General features: G+C 46.5%; 2 protein-coding genes and 1 pseudogene across 2 annotated transcripts; 1 reads left to right on the top strand and 2 right to left on the bottom strand.

Annotated features, from left to right (window-relative positions):
* Positions 1-1,151: 1,151 nt before the first annotated feature.
* On the bottom strand, positions 1,152-5,611 carry LOC123407558 (PI-PLC X domain-containing protein At5g67130-like). The gene is made up of 7 exons (XM_045100721.1): positions 5,227-5,611; positions 4,958-5,095; positions 2,644-2,742; positions 2,254-2,554; positions 1,931-2,154; positions 1,750-1,836; positions 1,152-1,546 (listed from the first exon to the last, which is right to left on the bottom strand). Exons 1-7 carry the CDS (start codon positions 5,422-5,424, stop codon positions 1,367-1,369), a joined length of 1,227 nt encoding a protein of 408 aa, XP_044956656.1. The 5' UTR covers positions 5,425-5,611; the 3' UTR covers positions 1,152-1,366.
* Positions 5,612-8,486: 2,875 nt separating this feature from the next.
* On the bottom strand, positions 8,487-10,844 carry LOC123407559 (BTB/POZ domain-containing protein At1g21780). Its single transcript, XM_045100722.1, has 4 exons — positions 10,669-10,844; positions 10,357-10,502; positions 9,481-9,596; positions 8,487-9,318 (listed from the first exon to the last, which is right to left on the bottom strand). Exons 1-4 carry the CDS (start codon positions 10,803-10,805, stop codon positions 8,710-8,712), a joined length of 1,008 nt encoding a protein of 335 aa, XP_044956657.1. The 5' UTR covers positions 10,806-10,844; the 3' UTR covers positions 8,487-8,709.
* Positions 10,845-20,111: 9,267 nt separating this feature from the next.
* On the top strand, positions 20,112-21,040 carry LOC123409057 (annotated as a pseudogene).
* The last annotated feature ends 1,680 nt before the right edge of the window (positions 21,041-22,720 follow it).

Below are 22,720 nucleotides of genomic sequence, written 5' to 3'. Positions count from 1 at the left end.
GCTTGTATCTTTTTTGTTATTAGCATCATATAGGTTGTTCATCTAGTAGCATATCTAGACAGTCTATTTGTAGCTAAACCTAATTTGTTAAGAAAAGCCAAAAATTGGTAGTTGCCTATTCAACCCCCCCTCCCCCCCTCTAGTCAACCATGTCGATCCTTTCAGGATAGCGTTGCGATGGTACTTTCTCGCCAAGTTTCTGACATACATAAAGTTGTCATGGATGCTTCTATTTTTCATGAAGGTACTCGGGGCATTGGAGAAAAGGCCATGCATGTGAGGAGCCAGACAGTTAGCCATCATCTTAGCAATAATACTCGCGATGGAGTGGATGAGGCTAATGGGACGAAAATCCAAGATGCATTATGCCCCCTCCTTCTTTGGGAGGAGAGCAATGTTCGCTGAGTTGATCCAGTTTAAGTTCACTGAACGTAGATTGGAGAAGTGATTGATCGCCAATAGAATATCATCTTTTATGATCTTCCGGGACACCTATGAAAAGGTTGTTTAGATTCACAAAAAGGTTGTTTGAATTTACAAAAAGTTTGCTTGGATTTGCAAAAGGGTTGTTTGGATTTACGAAAAGTTTGCTTGGATTTGCAAACGGGTTGCTTTGATTTATTAAAAGTTTGCTTGGATTTACTAAAAGGCACCGGGATGTTGTCCCATGTGTGTGAGGATGAATAGATAGGCGAAATTAATCAATCCCATGTGATGTGATGTAAATAGTTGGCACTGCTCAGTGCATGATAGTGTCTGCTTGATTGGATGCTGTTCTGGATTTGGACCAGCGATTTCACCTGTCAGTCAGTCAGATCATTGGGTCCTCCTCGCTATTTTCCCCGGCGCTCACTCAGATCCAGATGAATGTATTTTTTTGGAATATCTTTTATTTTCTTGCGTCTTTTTTTCTTTCTAATAATCATTTTTTGAGTTGTTAGAGCAGCAACAAACTGTTATCTAAGTTTTCCAACCAATTATCTTAGCTAGGATGCAGTAATATGATTTCTTAAAAAAAACATATATGAACTGGCCATGTGGAAATATATCAGAACTCCAAGGAAGGAGACCCTTTTTTTTAGAAAAGGAGGCTGAGCCCCGGCCAAGGAAGGAGACCTTTTTTTTAGAAAAGGAGGCTGAGCCCCGGCCAAGGAAGGAGACCCTAGATAACAAAAAGATGAAACATTTGATTTACAACTCATTGATCAGTGGAACCAGACCGTCCAGTTCCAGATCCTCTCTGTAAGCTAAGGGATGATTTACAGCTGGAGCAATCTCGCGATCAACCAATGAAACTCAAGTAGAAATTTCTGCTCAGGATGGCAGAAGCAGCACAATGGCCACACCTAACTGAAGCGCAGCGCCCTTACGAGAGGAAGAGCAGAGCCAGGGACATCAGTCCCAGGAGGCAGCTCCACTGGAAGGCCGGAAGGCGAGCCACCGCCGCATTGGGATCGCCGCCTGGGCTCGCACCCTTGGCAGGCGCCCTAGGCGGTGACGGCGGTGGGGGTGGAGGTATCACGCAGGTCCCGAATGTCGAGTTGGCCTGTAGCTCAGTCAGAGGTCACAACATCAGCATGTAGTTGGTTGCAAGAAACACAACATTATCTTAAAAGAAATTGTCGTTGCAAAAGGAAATCAAACTTTATCCAAAAAGTGGTTGATAGAAACCCAAGGGATGCAAGCTCTGCTCAAGTGGGAGGAGAAAACATAACAAGACTGAACACTGTAAGACTAATGCGTCCTTACCTTGCAGTAAGCAATGTTGTCACAGCCACATACTAGATGGCCATTAGCCACATCGGAAACCAAGGGAGCGCCTCCTCCGTTGCTCCTCTGCATGATTCAAAACATTAAGGAACCAACCTGATTGATGACTACATAAGCTTCATTTAGATCAACCAGTAAAACAGTCAGCGTGTTGGCCTACCATGTAGTAATCAACGGCGATGTAGTTGGGCCACCGATTGCCCGACAGATCATGGCAGGTCTTCAGCATGCTAACAAGTGGTGCTGAATTGTTCCCGCAAACCCCAGTTGGATTTGGGTCCGTCGTGAAGAAGTTCATCAGAACAAGCGACTGGCTCTTGGAATCCATGGCAGGGGACTCCGCGCGATTCGGGCACTTGCCCTCCACCATACCTTCATTGCCATCTGCACACATAAAGCAAAACCATATCAACAAACAATGTTGTTAACAGTAAACCAAAACTTCACATTCTGATGTTTTTCTTTCTTGTGTTGGAATCCTACATTGGCTTTCTACGACGTAGTTCCACTCGAATGCAATCCCCTCGCCTGCTTCTTTTGCTTTCTTTGATGTGAAGACGAGCAGACGCTCATTCTGGCTGACCATGTCCTTGAGCAAAGGCCAGTTGCCACCGGTCTTGGGCATTTTTGCCACCGGGAACCAATACTTCATGAGGCCAGAAGCATTGAATACTTTTGGCAGGGAACCTGCAACGGTGTAGTCTTCCAGGAAAACTGTGATTACTTCTGAAGGGTTTGCTTCAAGGAACGTCTGGATTTCTTTGAAGACATTGATGGCAGGTTGCTGAACAGAACCAGTTTAAGATTAGATATACAATAAGATGCTCTGACGACAGAGAGGAGAGTGTTCAACTGATTATGAGATAATCTTACAAATGCCGTAAAGTTGTAGCATTTCCCCCCAAATGAGTGGCACAGCCAGACATCATTATTGAAATCATAAGTGTCAAGCATCAAGCCCCTGATACCATTCTGCACATAATCAGATAGACATTCCCATGGTTAATATTTTCAATTAGCAACTGACGAACCACAATCTGGAGCACGAATGAACCACCACAAGATACAGCTTGGTGATGTACAGGAAAAAAATGTAACTGAAAAATAGACAGTTGTCTGTAGAATCAGTAATTAACCCAGTAGAATCTACTCTCTCCGATCCAAAATAAGTGTCGCAGTTTTATACTGGGGTTAGTTCAAAACTACGACACTTATTATGGATCGGAGGTAGTAGTTTTAACAAATGGCATTTTTCAGAAGGAAATTTAAAATGTCTGCATACCAACAGAAAATAGAGTAGCAGCCTGCTAATTGTTTTCTTTCAGTAAAAGAATAGCTTGAGAAGTTTATATGAGATATAGGGCAAGCAGGATTCTTTGGGAACACTGGCTTGTTTCATTACTCCAAGACAATGTTAGCCTACTTGTAAAGCGTGGCTAGAAATAACTACTCAGAAAACATGCTCCAAGTCTCCAACACGAACACTGTATTGTAATATCTTTTTTTTATGAAAAAGTTCTACTTTCAGAAGAGTGATTAAAAAAGAAGGACGGGATGGGCATGATAAGCTAAGTGAATGTGGCCCGTCCCTTTACTTAAGACCAAAGCAATCGACACCTTCACAGCATAATACCAGAACTAGACATGATTACAGCAAGGCTTGTTTCGCAATCAGGGACTTCAAGAATCTTTTTTTTTCCAATGCATTGAGCCCCACGAACCACCTAAAGAGGCAAAAAAGAAAATAAACGTATGACCCGACTCTAAATTGCAACAAGTCATCCCCGTGGCTGAACGGGGAAACACCAGTGTTGTTGAGGGTTTCGGCATCTTTGTTCTACTACTTCTGAAAAAACACTTCTCTGTTAAAAATGGAAGTGTATCTAAGTTAGTTCTGATGATTATGCTTTGAGCATATTTGTGACTAATCACGCAATAAGCCTAGCCAGCCACCCCATGAATTTACTAAATTTAGTACCGAAGCCAGTGCTTACACTTTCAAGAATCTCTGAGCTGGCAAGTAGACCAATCAAAGGCAAGTATTGGCACATCTTCAGGTTTGAGGTGGTGCCATTAGTTGTACCTAAATACTAGTAGTTGGCATTTGTGCTTACATATTTAAACAAATCCGCCAACAAGGGTACATTATTAATAGTTTCAAACATAGTATAATCCATAATGTGATGGAGCAGCACTATACCTGGTGATACGCAAAGAAAAAGAAACTACTTGTCATTCTCGAAAAAACAAGAAAAAAGAACTATTTATACCTAGTACTCACATACCTTACTTTCCATCCTATATTTGAAACAAAAAAAGGGGTTCCTTTTTTTATACATGTATACTTGAAATTAGTTGAGGCGTATTCGTCTTAGACATCCATTCGTCTTTCCAGGCTCTACGATGATACATGCCTTTGTGCAAGGGGCAGACATCCTAGCCTTTATGCAAAAAAAAAAAAACAGATGCCCATACCTGGACTGAATTCGAACAAAAGCAGGGGAAAGATGACAGAAAATAGTGGAGTAGTAGTAGGGCATGTGTAAGTGTAGAAAGAAGGCGTTCTTATGTGTGTTGCGCAGCAAGCTTTTGTGGATTTGGCTGATATGTTCCTTCAAAAGGGAAAAGGTCGGGCAGGTAGGACAGTGAGACCTTGTGCGTGCTCTGATCTTTGGATTAAAGAGGGCCTACTTTGTCTGATCGATGGGGCAGGTGGAAACTTAAGCAGGAAGGCACATCACCACTTCTGCAGTAGAGAAATGAAATGGTTCGATTCACACAACAAGATGCATAATTAAAGCCTCAGCACATAACTGCAAGCTTGAATTCGGTGCTGTGTTGGTTAATTTTAGAGGGCAATTTTAGTCTGATCAGTGAACAGAAGCAATCTTAGGGCATTTTGGCATAGCTATGTATGGGATTTCCAAATAAATAAATAAATAGCATTTTCAGTACATTTAGGTGGCAGTAATTATTTGATTTTATTAGGAGTTGGAATATCCATTGACCGAGCAGGTAAAAAGACGAGATAGAAAATGGCGGTGCAGTTAGATTTGGTAGGTGGTGGCAGGCACGAGCACATGGACATGGAAATGCCCCGGCGGGGGATCCCTTCCCTGGTCTTGGGGCGGACGGAGAAACTGAAAATGCAGAGCAAGAAGAGAATAGAGCAGGTGGTTGGGGTTACCTTGAGCTGCGCGGTGACGGAGTCCTCCTGGTTGGTGGGGGTGATGATGGCGGCGCCGGTGGCGGAGACGGCGCCGGCGAGGGCGAAGGAGTTGTGCGTGGTGAGCCAGGAGTAGTTGTTGAAGGGGAGGCCGGTGCCCTGCGAGAAGGAGCGCGTCAGCATCCTTCAAACCTATCTAAAAATCAAGAAGCGCTTCTCCTTCTCCTCCTCCGAATGAAGGAAATGAGCTGCCATTGCGAGCATAAGCAGGAGGAAAAGCGACGGCTTACGTGCGTGAGGGGGTCGACGGGGGCGGCGCGCGCGCAGACGCCGGCCCCGCCGTCGCCGCAGGCGGCGCAGTGCAGCCCCGAGCCGCAGCCCGCGCCGGCGGAGCACTCGTCGCCCACCCTGGCGTCGACGGCGGAGGCGACGAACACGATGAGGAGGAGGAGGGCGACGGCGAGCGGGCGGAGGCCGGCGGCGGCCATGGCGGGCGGTGGCAGCTCTGCGGGAACGGGAACGGGCACGGGGGAGCGTGGCAGGAGAGCTCGGTGGGGTGTTGTTGGGAAACTCGGGATTATGGGATGTCAATCGCTCTCTGTGGGGTCTTATTGCGTGTACCGCGTGGTACGTGCTCACGGCCTACTGGTAGCACCTACTGGTTGATCACAAATTTGAATAATGGGAATGCATCGGCAATCCGAAGCTATAACCTTGGCCAGCAACGGCTGAAACACAGATCAGTCAGAAAATAATGGAGGCGATTAGCCAACGTGGTGCTCGACGCAGCGTATAGTAAGCTTAGATTTGGATTCGGTCTCCGTGGTAGTACGTGCTGATCGACCGTTCAACACGTCTCCGCGGTGACGCGCCACGTCTGGGCTGTCCGTCTGCCTGTCCTCCCACGAACGCGTGTTTCAGTTTGACATGGTAACCTCCCGCCCACGATCTCTCCCAGAAACGTTCTCCCACTCTCTCTCTCTCTTTTTTTTTTTTGAGGTATCCCACTCTCAGTTTTCATGGGAAGGGAAACCGTTTTCGCTTCGCTGTGCTCTTTATGCATGTTCCTTCCATGCGTGTGCGTGGCTGTGTGCATCCTTGATGCAGAGGCTATGCGTACCCCTCCTTGTTGAAAAAATAAATGTGCCTCTCCCAAGAAGACCAGGTGGTTGGAACAGACATGGCGACTTGGTTTCTTCACTAGTTTCCTTCTTCGAATCGAACAGGAGCAGGTTGGATTTTGTCAACATGCCAGAAAGTCACCTTGTCCAGTCTAGATGGGGGCGGCGAAACCCAGATTATATATCGCTCAACTTGCCAGGTCAACCGAGAAAGCCAATACCTCGTAATTAACCAACCTCTGCCAAGACCAATTCTCTAGCAGATGAGAGGGTGCTTGAATCCAAAAGACTAAAACTAGTCTGACTAAAACTAGTTTCTTTAAGAGGCTAAAGTTCCAAGCACTCCTGACTAAAGAGAGGCTAAAACTAGTCTTGAGGCTAAAATCTTTTAGTCAGGGTACCCCTACTAAAATGTGCATTAGTCCTCTCTCTCCTCATTTAACTTCTCATGCAAGTTCTGGATTGGAGGTTTTGAAGGATAATAAATGCTCATTAACTTGATTTTAGTCTCTTTAGTACTTGGATCCAAGCATGGATGAGGCTAACAAGTTTTAGTCTCATTAGTTTTAGTCATGGGACTAAAACGTATCCCAGCACCCTCTGAGTCACACCACGCCAGCCACATCAACTCCATCCATTAGGAACTCCACCATACGACCCATTTTGTCTGTCCCCATCACTTTGAGATAAAACGGACAAACAGATCGGCCCAGCCGAGACGGTCCGGACCCATCTTGTTCGTTTTGTGTCCGGGGCGACTTATTTTGAACGCAAACTTGCGTCAGGTTTGGGTCGCGGCGGACATCAAACGAACGCGCGCTCGTCTGCGTCGGGACCGCGTGTCAGGCGGCGACCTACCTCCCACCCGCCCACATCAATGCACACGAGCGGCCGGGCCCGCCTGTCATCCGCCCATGCAACGGTCGCGGTCCTTCTTAAATGGGGAAGCCGTGGACCGGTCGTCGTCCACACTTCTCATCGCCATCCCGCGCGGCCTTCTCAAAACCCGACAGCCAAACCCTAGCCTCCTCGAACTCGCCGGTCGGCCACCTCGCAGCCATGGGGCTCTCGAACTACGCCCGCAAGGGGAAGCACAACCGCGAGGCTGGCTCCTCGTCAGGACGCCGTCTCGGCTCCGTGAAGGAGGAGGCCGCATCGCCACCGCGCCAGGCCAACGCTCCCTTCACCATCGCCCCTAGGCTCGTCAGCCAGCGTGACCGGCAGTACCTCAGCGCTGAGGTATGCCGGCGATACTGGGAGACGAGGACGCCGGTCTCGTGGAGCGGCGTCCACCTCCCCAACGCATGGCACCTCTCCGCCGACCGGGTCCCGATCCCGCCGGTGCCGACGAGCGGCCGTGCGCGCCATGACGAGATCGAGCGCCGCCGCCTCCTCCTCCCCGACGACCTGTACTACGACGACAGGTACGCCGCCGACTCCACCCTATGGGACACGTGGCTCAGGGACGAGCACGACGTGCGGCGCGCCTCCTACTTCGCCGGCACGATCTCGGGGCCGCAGCGGGCACGGGAGGTGCGCGGACGTACACGGGTGCGCGGCCTCACGCCCCACGTCGTCGCCTTCCCCGTCTCCGTCACCACCTCCGCCTCCTCGCATGACGGAGGAGGAGGCCCGACTCATGCAGCGTGTCATGGAGGACTCCATGATGACGCATAATGAACGCCAATGGCCGGGCCTAGAGGACGTGATGGCCCTCTCTGCGGCCGGCGACGTCGCCATCCCCGAGCAGATGGAGGAGGAGGTGATGGAGGACGCCCCGGTGGCCGCGTTCCCTCCGGATCTGGTGGGTCAACAATGGAGCTGGTCGTGCACGGCGCCGGAGATGGCGCACGCAGTGGGGGCGTGAACTGGTGCCCCACGCCGCCGCGGTCACTGAAGCGGGACGCCTCTCCACGGGAGGAGGTGTTGCACGCACCTGCCAGCTTCCAGCCCGCCCCCGCGTACCAGGGACCGCTGGCCCACCTCTGGACGCCGTCGGCCTACGTCGACCTCGTCAGCGACGGCGACGACACCGGCGGCCAGTGAAGACGGCGACAGCCACGACATCGACGGTTTAGTTAATCATGTCAAACTGGGCTGTTTTTTGGCCGCGAAAACTGGACCGTTCTTTTATGTTAATATTATTATGTTTTAAGTTTTTTAACTGCGTTTATTCATTTTTAAATTAAGTTTTTCTAATTTTTTAATCACGTCCAGCACTACATGATTTGGGATGCAGCCGCATTTGGGATGCAGCCGCGCGGTGTGCGTACGCACGACCCAACGGACAGACTCGGATATGGGCGAACCCCTTGCCGTCCCAAACGAACAAAATCCGGTCAAACGGGACATCCGTTTGGAATCATGCGGTGGAGTTGGCCTAATCCAATTTAGATGAGTCACATATACCAGGATTCAGGACTCCATGCTGGACAACGAAGCACGGGTAAATTTCTCAAAAAAAAAGAAGCACAGGTACTGTTAATTACACCACTTCCTCACAAACTCGTTTGCACACTATTCACACACACAGCCCGCACCAGCAGCGATTCACATTCGCATAATTACATTGGTGTACATTACATACAGGGCCGGCTACACAAGACAGCTTCAGTCACGGCAGCACAGCCAGCCACCAAACATACAGGAGATTCAGATGGGCTTCCACACGCTGAGCACCTCCTGGAACATCTCCAGCGTCAGCTCGCGGTCGGCGTGGTGGAAGAAGCCGCCGATCTCGTCCCGGACGTCGTAGATCTTGCCGAACACGAACAGGTACGCCAGGCACCCCTTCTTGAGCCGCTCCAGCTGGTACAGCCACGCGACGTGGAGCCGCTCCAGCACGTTGCCCGAGCTGATGTCCTCCAGCAGGCTCTCCTCGCAGCACGCCTTCACCTCGCCCAGCCCGTACTTGTTGGCCGCCGCCAGCAGCGCCAGACGGTGCTTCCAGAACTGCTCCTGCCGGATCGTCCCGTACACGAACCCCAGCAGGGCCGAGCACGACTCCACGCACATGTCCCCGATGTCGATCGTCGACGACGACTTCTCCTTGAGGTCGTGGACGAACATGCTCTCGAACACGGGGGAGCATGCTGCCAGCACCGACTTGTGCGCCTTCAGCACACCGTCCGTCGTGTTGATGGTCACGTCTGCGTGGATGGACTCCGTGAGCATGCGCGAGAGGCAGCCCAGCGTGCTCTTGCTGGCCACGCTCTGCACCATGCCTTCGTTCGGCCAGATCGACGATGATGATTCAGTGCCCTGTCAGCGCATCAATTAATTAACTCGATCACATTTTGGAAAATCCTGAAAGAGGTCGCTACTTTGATGGCAGGCCTATAAAATATCCTACGTAGTAGAGAAAGAAGAAGGAATCATTTGCATTGCGGCTGATAAGAGGGGGCAAGGACAGAGGATACTTGCATTGTTCGTGGCTATCTTCAGGTCCAAGAACTCAACGTCAATCGTAAAACGCCCATGAGACATCACATCAACTTGCCACACAAAGTCATCGCTGCTTCGGAGAAGCTGCTCGAAAACTATCACAAAGCAATAAAAGTTGTGAAATTTGCTGAGCCTGATACCATCAAATTTTCGGTTATATCATTACTATTATTCACTATTTCGTTGCCCATATGAGCATAAATTCTACTTTCAAACACCACAACATGTCATATGTTCATATGGGCAACGAAATAGTGAATAACAGCGCAATATCATTTAATCCGAACAAACGATATAACCGAAGGGCATTGCAGACTTTTCACTGATCGTACCACACATAAGCTGAGAAAACAGGCACTGAAAAGAACCGGCTAGCTTATTATCTGGAGCTTATTTTCACAACAGCTTATTTTCAGCTTATTTCCACAGCAGAGCTCAAAAGAACTGGCCCTTTTTCAAAAAGGGTTCTGTTCAGCTTCTGGCTTATTTTGACAATAAGTTGTAAAAGGCTACAAAAGAACTGGCCCTTATTGTACCTACGTCTTTGCCTCCAAATGGTAGTAGTAATTTAGCTGGTATGTGGGTAAACTTGTCATAAAAAATACAGGCAATTCAGTTCACGGTTGGCATCAAGATGATGAGACCACGCGTTCAGATTTGAGCACAAAAGCTGAGCACCGAACGTGCACTCACAGTATTATTGTAGCCTAATAATTGGTGTTCTTTCGAAGTTTCCATGCAGCCACATAGACAACTACTGGCAAATAGCCACATGGTTGTACTTACTAGAAATGCACCAAAAGCCTAATCATTTACCAATTGGAGATGTGTAGCAGAGCACTTGAAGAAGCAAACCTGGGGAGACGCTGGAGCGGCGCGGTGGGCCAACCCAGGAGACGCGGAGCACGAAGCGGGCGAGCGGCGGCTGCTCCTTGGCCAGCCGGCCGGGCTCCGGGAAGAGCCGCACGTACACCGACCTGCTCTTCTCCACGGACAGGTACCTGTTTTGTTTTGGGGATTCATCACGTCAGCCGGCCGCCAGCCTCGGCGAAAACGACATCGAATCAAGCCACGTTTCGATCGAATTTCACGAGTTTACTGGGTTTAGGGGCGTGGAGGATTGGGGAACGATGGTAGTTTGGGGGTGGTAGGAAGGAGGAGTGATACCAGTTCCAGATGCCTAGCTTGAAAGGGTCGGAGCGGCGGTAGGAGCAGGGGCCGAAGGTGTCGATGCGCCACTGGGCGAGGCGGGAGATGGTCTCCACGCGGGAGTCCGGCCCGCTCGGGCTGCCGCCGCCGCTCATGACGGTCCCGTCGCCGGAGATTGGGGGGGGGGGGGGGGGGGGGGGGGGGGCGGGTGCGGTGTTGGCCCAGGGTTTCAGTGTTGACGACCGACTGCTTTTCTTTCGAGTGATTACTGCCTTTTCTTTTATTATTATTGCCGTGCTATAACCTTAAAGAAAAAATTGCTGTGCTATCGGGCCAAATAATTTTCAACACAACAATAATAGATAAAAAAACAATTAAAAATTACCGACTGATTTCCACTTACTCTGGATTGCAACACTGGATCCCCTCCCTCCCCATTCCCACTGCAACCTTTAATCTCTTCTCTTCCTGAGTTCCCCCCTTCTGTCCGTAACCTCTCCCACCACGACACACGACCTCCTAGTGCTACAAGGGGCACCGCTACACTGTGATGGGTGCCATTCGACGAGGAGCCTGTTGGAAACATGCCCTAAATGCAATAATAAATTAATTATTGTACTTCTTTGTTCATAATAATCGTTTATTATCCATGCTATAATTGTATTGATTGGAAACTCAAATACATGTGTGGATACATAGACAACACACTATCCCTAGTGAGCCTTTAGTTGACTAGTTCGTTGATCAAAGATGGTCAAGGTTTTCTGGCCATAGGCAAATGTTGTCACTTGATAACGGGATCACATCATTGGGAGAATGATGTGATGGATAAGACCCAAACTATAAACGTAGTATATGATCGTCTCAGTTTATTGCTACTGTTTTCTGCATATCAATGTATCTGTTCCTATGACCATGAGATCATGCAACTCCCGGACACTGCAGTTATCTCCAAAGGTGTCTGTTGGGCTGGCATGGATCAAGACTGGGATTTGTCACTCCATGTGACAGAGAGGTATCTCGGGGCCCACTCGGTAATACAACATCACAACAAGCCTTGCAAGCAATGTGACTAAGGAGTTAGTTACGAGATCTTGTATTACGGAACGAGTAAAGAGACTTGCCGGTAACGAGATTGAACTAGGTATAAAGATACCGACGATCGAATCTCGGGCAAATAACATACCGAAGGACAAAGGGAATAGTATACAGGATTATATGAATCCTTGACATAGAGGTTCAACCGATAGAGATCTTCGTAGAATATGTAGGAACCAATATGGACCTCCAGGTCCCGCTGTTGGTTATTGACCAGAGAGTGTCTCAGGTCATGTATGCATAGTTTTCGAACCCGTAGGGTCTGCACACTTAAGGTTCGGTGACGTTTCGGTATAATTGAGTTATATGTGTTTGTGACCGAAGTTTTGTTCGGAGTCCCGGATGATATCGTGGATGTCACGAGGAGTTCTGGAATGGTCCGGAAACGTAGATTGATATATAGGAAGTTGGTGTTTGGATTCTAGAAGGTTTTCAGGCATTGCCGACAGTGTACCCGGAGTGACGAATGGGTTCCGAGGGCCCATTGGGTGGGCCCACCACGCCCCAAGGGGTCCACATGGGTTTATTGGATGCGCGGTAAGGTATAATGGGCTGACAAAGTCATCCAAGGAAAGCCCATGAGGAAAAAGTGGAAAATCCAAAAGAGGTGGGAAAATAAGGAAGGAGTCCTAATCCAAGTGGGGTTGGAGGAGGACTCCTCCCTTCCCCACTTTGGCCGACCCAAGGAGGCATTCCTTGACGCGCCAAGGCTGCCTCCCCCTCCTAAATATACTAGAGGTTTAGGGCTTTTGAGACACAACTTTGCCACGTGTTGCCCTCTCCTCTAGACCGTAGTTCTTCCTCAAGATCGGTTTTCTGCGGAGCTCGCGCGGAGCCCTGCAGGAATAGATCATCACCATCATCGGCGCGCCGTCACGCTGCCGAAGAACTCATCTACTTCCCCTTCTCTCTTGCTGGATCAAGAAGGCAGAGATCGTCATCGAGTTGTACGTGTGTGGGACGCGGAGGTGTCGTCCGTTCGGCACTTAATCGGGACGGATCACGAGACGGATCGTGGGACGGATCGTGAAGACGTACCACTACATCAACAACGTTTATTAACGCTTCCTCTTAATGATCTACAAGGGTATGTGGATCCGATCTCCCTCTCGTAGATGAACATCACCATGATAGGTCTTCGTGTGCGTAGGAAAATTTTTGTTTCCCATGCAACGTTCCCCAACAGAGTCGTACCTACGAAGGGAGCGATGGTGCGCATGGTGTGGGGCAGCGGTGCAAAATACCGCGGGGCTGCGTGGTAGTGGCCACCGGAGCTGCAGACGATGATGGTGTCGGAGGCGGAAGAGAGGAGCATCGCAACAACGGTCCGCCACGGCTCCGTCGCCATTGTGTATTGTGTCACAGCGTCTCCGTCGCCGTCGGGTTGCGTCACAACTTCCGCCGTCGTTGCCGAATGATTCAGCGCAGCACCCAGTCACCGTCGCGTTGCGTTGCAGTGAAGCTTTGCCGGTGCCCGTCGGGTGCTGCGCGAGAGCTTTGACGGGGCATCCAGTACTGCGATGGAGCACGATGTGCAGTGGTGGAGGCGCTCATGGTGATGCCGATGTCCGATGGTGACACGGCATGCTCCCCTCGCGATGCTGCAGTGAAGTGTGTCGACGTTGCAATCGAGCGCTGCCGGAGGGTGCAGTGGAGCAACGCGTGAGTCGTTGAAGCTCCGACGGGGCTGCAATGGAGCTTTGTCGGAGTTGCAACGGAGCTTTGCTGGAGCCATCGGAGCTTTGTCGGGGTTGCAATAGAGCTCAGCTGGAGTTGCAATGGAGCTTCACCGGAGCGTTGTTGCTGCATTGGAGCTCCGCCTGGGGTGTAATGGAGCTCGGCCGGAGTTGTAGAGGAGCTATGCCGGAGCATCGATGTTGTGGTGGAGCTCCGTCGGGTTGCAATGGAGCTCACTAATCGAACGGTTGAACATGCGAATGATTATTTTAGAAAATCATCCGGCTGATTTGTAGCAGTGGCCGAAAAAATACATTCATCAGCCCGTCACGGCTGTCGTCACACCATCTTCTTCCGCTGAGAAAATAAGAAAATGTACATTTCCAAAAAAAAAAAAAAAGATATACAAAGGGTCGCGATAACACCTACACGTGTGGTAGGAGCAACAACAGTTCACACACCCAATAATCATATATTGCGTCAGTCACCGCATTCATGCACAAGTAACGGGACTGATGATGTCATTTGAAATCTTTTATCTTTTCAGTTTTTTAAATGATTTATCTTTTAAATAAAAATTCAATTGAAAAGTCATTTTCATCACTAAATCCGTCGCGACGAGATCTTTGAAACTAGATCTCATATGGATGTGTTTCGATGATTTTTTTGGTTAAAAATTGTCACGTCCATTGCACATAAATTGTCATAATGGTTACACTCAAGTTGCCATGATATATTTGAAGTACTTATTTTTCTATGTTTAAAGTAAACTTTGACATGTTATAAAAAAGAAAGTTAGCAAACTAAACTTGTTATGATGAATTACTAAGATTTTCCATGATCCATGAAATAATTTTGACATGGTTCACAAAGAAATATGTCGTTAATTACTTTAAAATGCATGATCACTTGCTTAAATTTTTCATGAACCATAAACTAAAATTGTCATGCTGAATTACTTAAATTGCCATAATACGTGCCACTAAAATTTGTCATGGTTCATACAAAAATATTTTTTATGTTCAAAATACTTAATTTGTCATGGTTAAAATAATGAAATTACCATGATCTATAAACTTAACTTGCCATGATGAATTCCTAAAAACTGCCATGATCCATGAATTAAATTTTCCGTGGTTAATTACCAAAATTTGTCATGGCCAATTAACAAAAATTGCCATGAAAAGTAGTTAAAATACAATGGTAGCTTTAAATTAAAAAAAACTAGATGAAACATGTCGTGGGAACTTTATTGTAAACACTATGACAACTTTAGTGTAAACATGTGGCAACTTGTGGCCCTCCAAAAAAGTTATTAAAACATATTAATATGGGATATAGTTTGAAGATCTCGTCGAGACGGATTTAATCGTGAAAACGGATTTTTGTTTGAATTCTTTATTTAATAGATAAAACATTTTTAAGTCTAAAAAACTAAAAATATTCTGTTGATGTCATATATTTGATGTGGCAAGATGAATGGTAATTGAGGCATATGGACCACGTTGCCTCGTGTCACATGTGTGTGAGTTACTATTTCCATATACAAATCATATTTTTTTTTAAATATCCAATTTTTATTCAAAACCCAAGCGCCAAGGTATTCTAATCAATTCAAGCATATCTCCTAATCGCATCACACATGTGATTGCAAAGTTTTCTTAATAGCTTACCATCACACATGTGAGTTGATACACAATTAAATGTGTAGAGAAAATAACCTAGGCTTACCAAAGTAATTAAAAAAGGCAGGATATGTCATGCATGGTAAGTAAACTATGAAACTGATGTGTAGAGTAAATAAAGGAAAATGATAACATCTATGCATGTAGCAGTTTTGTATTTCGCCCACACGCGTCTATCAACGTTGATTTTGTTTTGCATAAATTTTGAAAATATCTGTTGAAATTTCAGTGCCACGCAGGCACCATCGTGTGTGTGGTTGTTGGAGAGTTCGCCCACACGACCCACAACATGCAGTTGCCACCTGCGCTGTGTGGACGAACCAGTTTCTGTCCACACGGTCATCATCTAGTTTACGTACGGGACAAATTCACTGCTTTGACTCTATATGGGTAAAGAATTCACAAAACAAACTCCGCCCGAAAAGAATTCATGATTTGACCCTTTTTGAAACGCCGTAAACCATGACGTTTCTGACCCATATAAAAACGCCAGTCACCCTTGGCGTTGCAGACCCATAAGGAAACGCCAGTCTATCTACGCGTTGCACAACACGCAAAACGCCAATCTCCCTTGACGTTTCTGGGCCACCGTGAAACGCCATGCGTGTTGGCGTTTATGGGGCAAATACCCATGCCTGCTGCAACTGCATGTGCGTCTACGGTCCACTCCAACTCCTAGCTAGGTGAGCGTGACTCGACATGGCACTGTCTGCCATAGCTAGCAAGACACCCCGTGGTAGCGGGGATTTTTTCACTGTTCTAACCTATTGTTTGAAGTTGAGCATAAAATGAACCCAGTTTGAAAAGATTTCACGATCTAACCCTTTTTGAAACGCCATAAGCCGTGGCGTTGCAGCCCTAATACCAAACGCCACTCAAGTGTGGCGTTTCTTACCACCATCAAAACATCAGTCTACTGTGGCGTTTTCATTTCCCTGCAACGCCATGCTAGTGTGGCGTTTCTGGCTCACCTCAAAACGCCTAGGTGGCTGGCGTTTCTGCCTCACCTCAAAACGCCAGGGGGGCTGGCGTTTCTTCAGAACAGAGCACTTCAGAAATAAAAGAATGAGGTAACGTGAAAGAGAAGAAAGCTTAATCTGATAGTTAGTAAGGACAGAAATAAAACAAATAGAATCTGAATGATTCTCCTTGGCAAAGAATGATTCTCCTCAACATCGAGGATCCGGATTTTTATACTTCAACAGATAAATTCACATCATAACACCATAATTCACAGCATAACACAATAATTCACACCATAACACCATAATTCACAGCATAACACTCAGCATAACATCATAGTTCATAGTTCAACAGACATAGTTCATAGTTCAACAGACATAGTTCATAGTTCATAGTTCATACTTCATACTTAAGAAGATAAAAACTTCATAGTTCAACAGACAACAACATAACACTCAGAATACTACATAGGTCATAACACTTCACTTCCTCCCTCTCTTCGCAGCCATCTTGCCCTTAGTAACATAGCCCTCTGGAGTGTTCTGCGAGCCAGGACGTCTAATGTTCCTTGAGCTAGCTCGACGTGTTTCCTCTGTTGGCTGAGTAGGTTGACGTGGCTGCGGAGCATCTTCCGTCTGCGAAGCCCCAAACTCAAAGAAGTTCGGATCCGCGGCCTCGTCGTCCGACTCCTCTTCTTCTTCAAACTCCTCAACATGTGCTCGGCTAGAAGAAGCACGTGGTCGGCTCGAACACGGACGAGCGAAAATGCATCATATACCCATTTAATATAATGAAAATGCATCATATCTCCATTGAATAAAATTAAAATGCATCATATCCCCATTTAATATAATGAAAATGTGTCATATCCCCATTTAAGCCATACCTGACGGTACAAGAAGGCTAGTGCCGCCGAACCCCAACTCCACTTCACATCCCAGTCACGAAGAGGATACAAGAACATCCACGAGGCTGTGTCCCCCATGCCATCCGGAAACACCACTTGGGTCAAAAGATTCCAGAGGTAAGCCCTGGCGAACCTCTCCACAATAGCCGGACTAGCATCCCTTGGGCACTTGCGAAAATGCCTCTGTATTCAAGAGAACAACACACCGGATGGCCTAGGATCCTTCCTGGTTTCATTAGTCCATGGCTCGGGTTCAACACCAACCAATGCTGCAACCCGTTGTCGCCACCCATCGGACCTAACCTTCCATGTAAGAGCCCTGTCCTCGATAGGAAGCCCGGTGATCATAGCAATATTCTCCAGAGTTATGGTCATCTCACCAAGAGGAAGGTGAAAAGAGTGCGTCTCCGGCCTCCAACGGTCCGTAAGGGCGGTAAGGACCGTGGCGTTCAACCATGGTGGTGTGCCTTTAAAGTTAAGCACAAACTGAAGAAGATCCATTCTTCTAAAATAAGGCTCGTACCGAGGGTCATATAACAGAGATTCATTTGGGTTGTGCCCCCTCAAACGAAGTAGTGGAGGAACATAAACCAACAAACACATAATTTGTTAATTGTCTCAACTTGTCACAATATGAAAATCATGGAATATAGAAAAAAAATCATCAAGGTCATCATAATTACCTCTCCTCTCTCAACTAGCACCGCACGATGCTTCTGCTCGTAGAACTCATCAAGGCCCGGATATTTATCCGGCTGAAACATCCTACATAATATGAACAAAATTCTTTTAGGCATTAACCTAGTGTGAAAAAAATCAAACTACACCTAGTGCGAAAAAAGCTACGCATTCACCTAGTGCCACTATTATGAACTAAATCTAGGCATTCACCTAGTACCACTAATATGAACTAAACCTAGGCATTCATGATGTTCCAATAATATGAATTAAACCTAGGCATAAACCTAGTGCGAATAATATGAACAAAACCTAGGTTATACCTAGAGCCACCATAAACTACACATAGAGCCACCATAAACTACACCTATTAACCATCACAAAATAGATTTTACTTCAAAACATACATTACACCTAGTGCAAAAAAAGCTATACAAATACAAAGTCATTGCAAAAACTAATTGGAGGGATTGGAGGAGCTTACCGGCCTCTTCAATTTGCCCCAAAGAACAAACAAAAAGGTTGAGGGAGGAGGGAGATCGAAGAGGGGGATCTAGAGGATGAGGGAGAGCTTTTTCGCCATAAGAAGAAGGAAAGAAGAAGAGAAAATGTGGTTGGTGGGCGACGGCGTCGGGCAGGCAGATATTACACCCAGAAACGCTAGTGTGTCTGGAGTTGCACATATGGCCAGCAACGCCATAGTAGACTGGCATTGCACACATGGCCAGCAACGCCGCATTAGAGTGGCGTTTCTCGACAGACCTGCAATGCCACGGTTTATGGCGTTTCAAAAAGGATCAAAACGTGAAAATGTTTTGAAACGAGTTTGTTCTGTGATTATTTTACACCACGTGGGTTAGAATAGTGAAAAAACCCTGGTCGTGGCGTGGGTGAGCGGGACGGTCAAAGACGAAACTGCACAGCCGCGAGCCTCGAGGGAACGGAGCTGGCACTACACAGCACCGCCCATGGTGTGCGGGCAGTCGTATAGCAACGGGTCCATGTGATGGACATCGGCCAGGCATGCTGCTTCACGCTAGCTTTGACCAGTGTTCGCACGGACGCTCTTGTCTCTGAGTAGCAACGCCGTGGTCGATGGCGTTTGCTCTCTGGGTAGCAATGCCGTGGTCCATGCCGTTTCTATGTGGGCTGCAACATCAAAGGATACTGGCGTTTCCTTACTCTGCAACGTCAACGGAGACTGGCGTTTTCATATGGGTCTGCAACGCCATGGATCACTGGCGTTTCGCTATGGGCCAGAAACGCCACGGTTTACGGCGTTTCAAAAAGGGTTAAATCGTGAATTCTTTTCGGACGGAGTTCATTTTGTAAATTCTTTATACATATAGAGTCAAAATAGTGAATTTGTCCTTACATACGTGTGGACGAACTGTTCTTTGCCCACACGAGGCGCGTACGTTGCTAGATGGCAACCGCAGTTGCGTGTACATGACAACTACATAAGCACACATGCCAATTATAATTCGTTGCTAGATGGCAACTGCAGCTGTGCGTTCATGGCAACCAGATAAACACATATGACAACTACGATTAACCATACATGGCATTTATGGTTAGAGCACACGTGGCAACTAATTAAATATACATGACAACTATCCTTAGGTAACTAAAGTTTCATCCTGTGGGTAACTATACTGAACCAAAACACACAGAGCTGCCATGCTTTTACAACTGCAGTTACCATCTCGGATAACTAGAGTTGCCATCCACGGCGGTAACTAAAGTATCGTATCACGGGTAACTTACGTATCTGTGCGGGGACATTGGGTAGTTTTGCTTCGTGTCACACGCGTGGGTGGGGATGAGTAGTACTTGTTGAACGTGTGCCACGAAATAGCTGCGCCCACACGTTTGGACAGTTCTGTTATTCGCCCATCACGATCATATGAACTGCTTTCTACAAACGCCACATACCGTATATGAGCGGATGTCTAATATATCACATGTATGATGAATATCGTAATCCTAAATAAATTATGTGACGTGTGGAGTTGATGCAAATTTAAATTAATTAAGGTGGAATTGATGTACTGATTCAAAATCTCCCCTAATAATAAAGCGCGGAGCGCTTCTGCCGTCCGTCCTGGCAATTTTGCATAACAACCAATGTGCTTTATTGAAATCAACCCGCACTCCTCCATTAAGTGGAAAAATGTTTCATTTTTTCAAAACAACCCCTGTCCCATTACCTCCATCTTCCCCACCCCGCAGACCTCCTGCCCCCTTCGTATCCAGATCGAGACAGAGAGAGAAGAAGAGGGGAGCCACCGCCGCCCGCGTCGTTCTTCGTCCCCGTCGACCCACGCCGCAACCGCAACGACGCCTCGATCCCCGGCGAGGCAGCGACTTCCGGCGAGGTCCGGCGAAGGCATGGGCAAGGGGCACCAGGAATAGCGAGATCCAGTTCGACATGGCTGGAGCTAGCGGAGCCCATGGCCGTCGGCGAACTCCAAGGTGCGGCGCTGCAGATCGGGGCGAGGGCGAGCTCGATGGCGGCCGGTAAGCCTCCCAGGACACTGACACCTTCATCGTCTAATTCTAACATTTCAATATCGAGTGTCAACTGAAATCTTCAGAGCTGCTACGGTGGAGGGAACTTGAGCTCCAAACTGAGCAAATCAAAGTGAAGCTGGCAGTCAAGAGAGAGTGATGTGAGCCTGGTGGACCCCTAAAGCTCTGTTTTGGTGTGTAGATATTGTGTTATTCATCTCCTACGGTCCTCATATATGCGACTCCTTTTCCCCCTTTGTAGTGAGCAAACACGCGTTGTGCCGACGAGCGCCGCGTACGTTAACCTGAAGCAAGCAGAGATCTCCAAATACACCAGGAACCTTGCTCCGGCCAACCGTGCGATTCTCTTGTCAGGCCCTGCAGGTAAGCCATCTTCATCACAACAGCTCAAGGACTTTGCTTAGCCATTCTCGCGCTGCTTCTGACCAAGTAATTTAAGCCCAAGTTCCTCTCTTGAAGAGCTCTACCAGCAGATGCTCGCCAAGGCGCTCGCGCACTATTTCGAAGCGAAAATCCTCCTGCTCGATCCTATAGATTTTCTCATAAAGTTGAGTTTCCTGGAGCATATGAGTCCTTACGCATCTCTGGATACGTTATAATGCAGTGGTGTTCCTTGCAGCTTCATGGCAAATACGGCACCGGTGGCAGCGAGCAGGTAAGACCTTAGAATACCACAGGTTCTGCTTTTGATCTTCAAATTCGTCATATTTGTGTATTGTTTCCAATCTTGTCATTTTTGAATGTTTCGTGTGCCCGACAGCTTATCTTCCCAATCTTACGCCGAGGACCCTCAGCCGCTCTGACCTATCGAGGAGATTTATCACTAAATGGACTGAAGGTTGATACTTCCTCAAATGCGTGCATTTTCAGGATTCCCCTCGGCACTTTGACATGAGCGTCGATTAGGAGATGCGCCAACATTTTCTGTTTAGCTATGGATGCACGCAAAATATTCAGCTTTGTCGTCCGTCTCAATTCCAGGGTACATAAATGGGCCCTTTAATGTTAGGCCGGATGGGCTATGCACTATTGCTCTCTCTCTCTCCTTTAATTTCTTTCTCTAAATTCCTTTGTAGAAACTAGAAAGAAGAAGTAGAAATAGAGAAGGATGGAAAAGAAATGGCTAGGGTGCATGGAAAATGTTGAAACTTTTAATATAAAGCATATGATTTATACTTAGTTCAACAAAAGAAGTTTCAATCGATATGGAAGAGTTGAATTCAAACTCATTTGAATGGAAAGTACATATTTGTAAGGTCCGAAAAAAAGTTCAGGTATTTGGTGGGGCTTGGTAAGGTGACAAAACAATTTATGGGCAAAGTTTGGGGACCAAAATTTAAGTAGAAGTGACATTCAATTTTTAACTATATAAGTTTGTTCATGGGGTGTTCCAAACGACTGATTGCAATGTTGTTTTAGTGGTAGTTTTTCCAACTTTCCAAGCATATTTTTTTACACCCGATGCAACGCACGGGCCCTTTTTCTAGTGTAAAATAATTAATACCCGTGCGTTGCAACGGGAGAAAAACAATTAAATCTTCAATGGTGCTGATCATATTATGTCTTTAAAATTTTAGGACATTTCTTGAAATGCATGAACCTTTTTTGAATTAGCAAACTTTTTTTCAATTACACTCAAAAAATAATACACACATTTTATTTTTGAAAATCATGGACTTTTATTGTTTTCACCAACATTTTTCTCAAAATTATGAACATTTTTCCGAATATGCGAATATTTTTACAAAAACCCGAGCATTTTTTGAATTCACAAACATTTTATGTTTTCTTCAAACTTTTATTTCAAAATTCTTAGTTTTATAAATTGCAAAAGTTTTTCAAAGTTCTAAATTATTTAAATAAAAAATGGAACGGAAAAATTAAAATAAAAAACGAGACTAAAAACAGAGGCACAAACTGTTTTTAAGATTTTTACCCGGACTTTTGTTTAAAATAATTGAATTATATATTTTATGGACATTTTCTCAAAATTTAAACATTTTTTTATATGCAAACATTTTTCAAAACTCCCAAGTAGTTTTTGAATTCTAAAAAAATGTTTTTTTGAATATTTTATTTTGAAATTATCAGTTTCTTAAAATTTAGAAAAGTTATTTAAAGTTCTAAACTATTTAAAGTAGAAAAAAAATGGAACTGAAAAGAAAAATAAAAGAACTAAACCAAAAAAACAGGCACCCACGCATGGGCCGGCCCAAACAGGTGTACTGCATCATTTTCCAACGCCCAGAGCGTAATATAGGAGGTGCCTACATGGGCCGACCCAGTCTGGAGATTTTCCTGTTTGAAACGTTTTTTATGATTTATAGGTGGGATTGGTGGGTAATTTTAGTCAACTTTAGGGGCAATTTGAATGACGTACGGCAGAAGCAATATGTGCTTTATTAGTAGGTAAGGTAAGATAAGATTGAGGGGCGTACGAGAAGGTGCAGCCAAATAGGACGTGATGGAAAAAAAATTGATTGGATCAAAACAAATCAATGATGGGAGGCGTAGACCGGTTCACGAAAAA

Source organism: Hordeum vulgare, chromosome 7H (assembly GCF_904849725.1).
Source record: "Hordeum vulgare subsp. vulgare chromosome 7H, MorexV3_pseudomolecules_assembly, whole genome shotgun sequence".
Classification (NCBI taxonomy): Eukaryota; Viridiplantae; Streptophyta; class Magnoliopsida; order Poales; family Poaceae; genus Hordeum; species Hordeum vulgare.
This window is presented reverse-complemented; position numbering and strand designations above follow the sequence as displayed.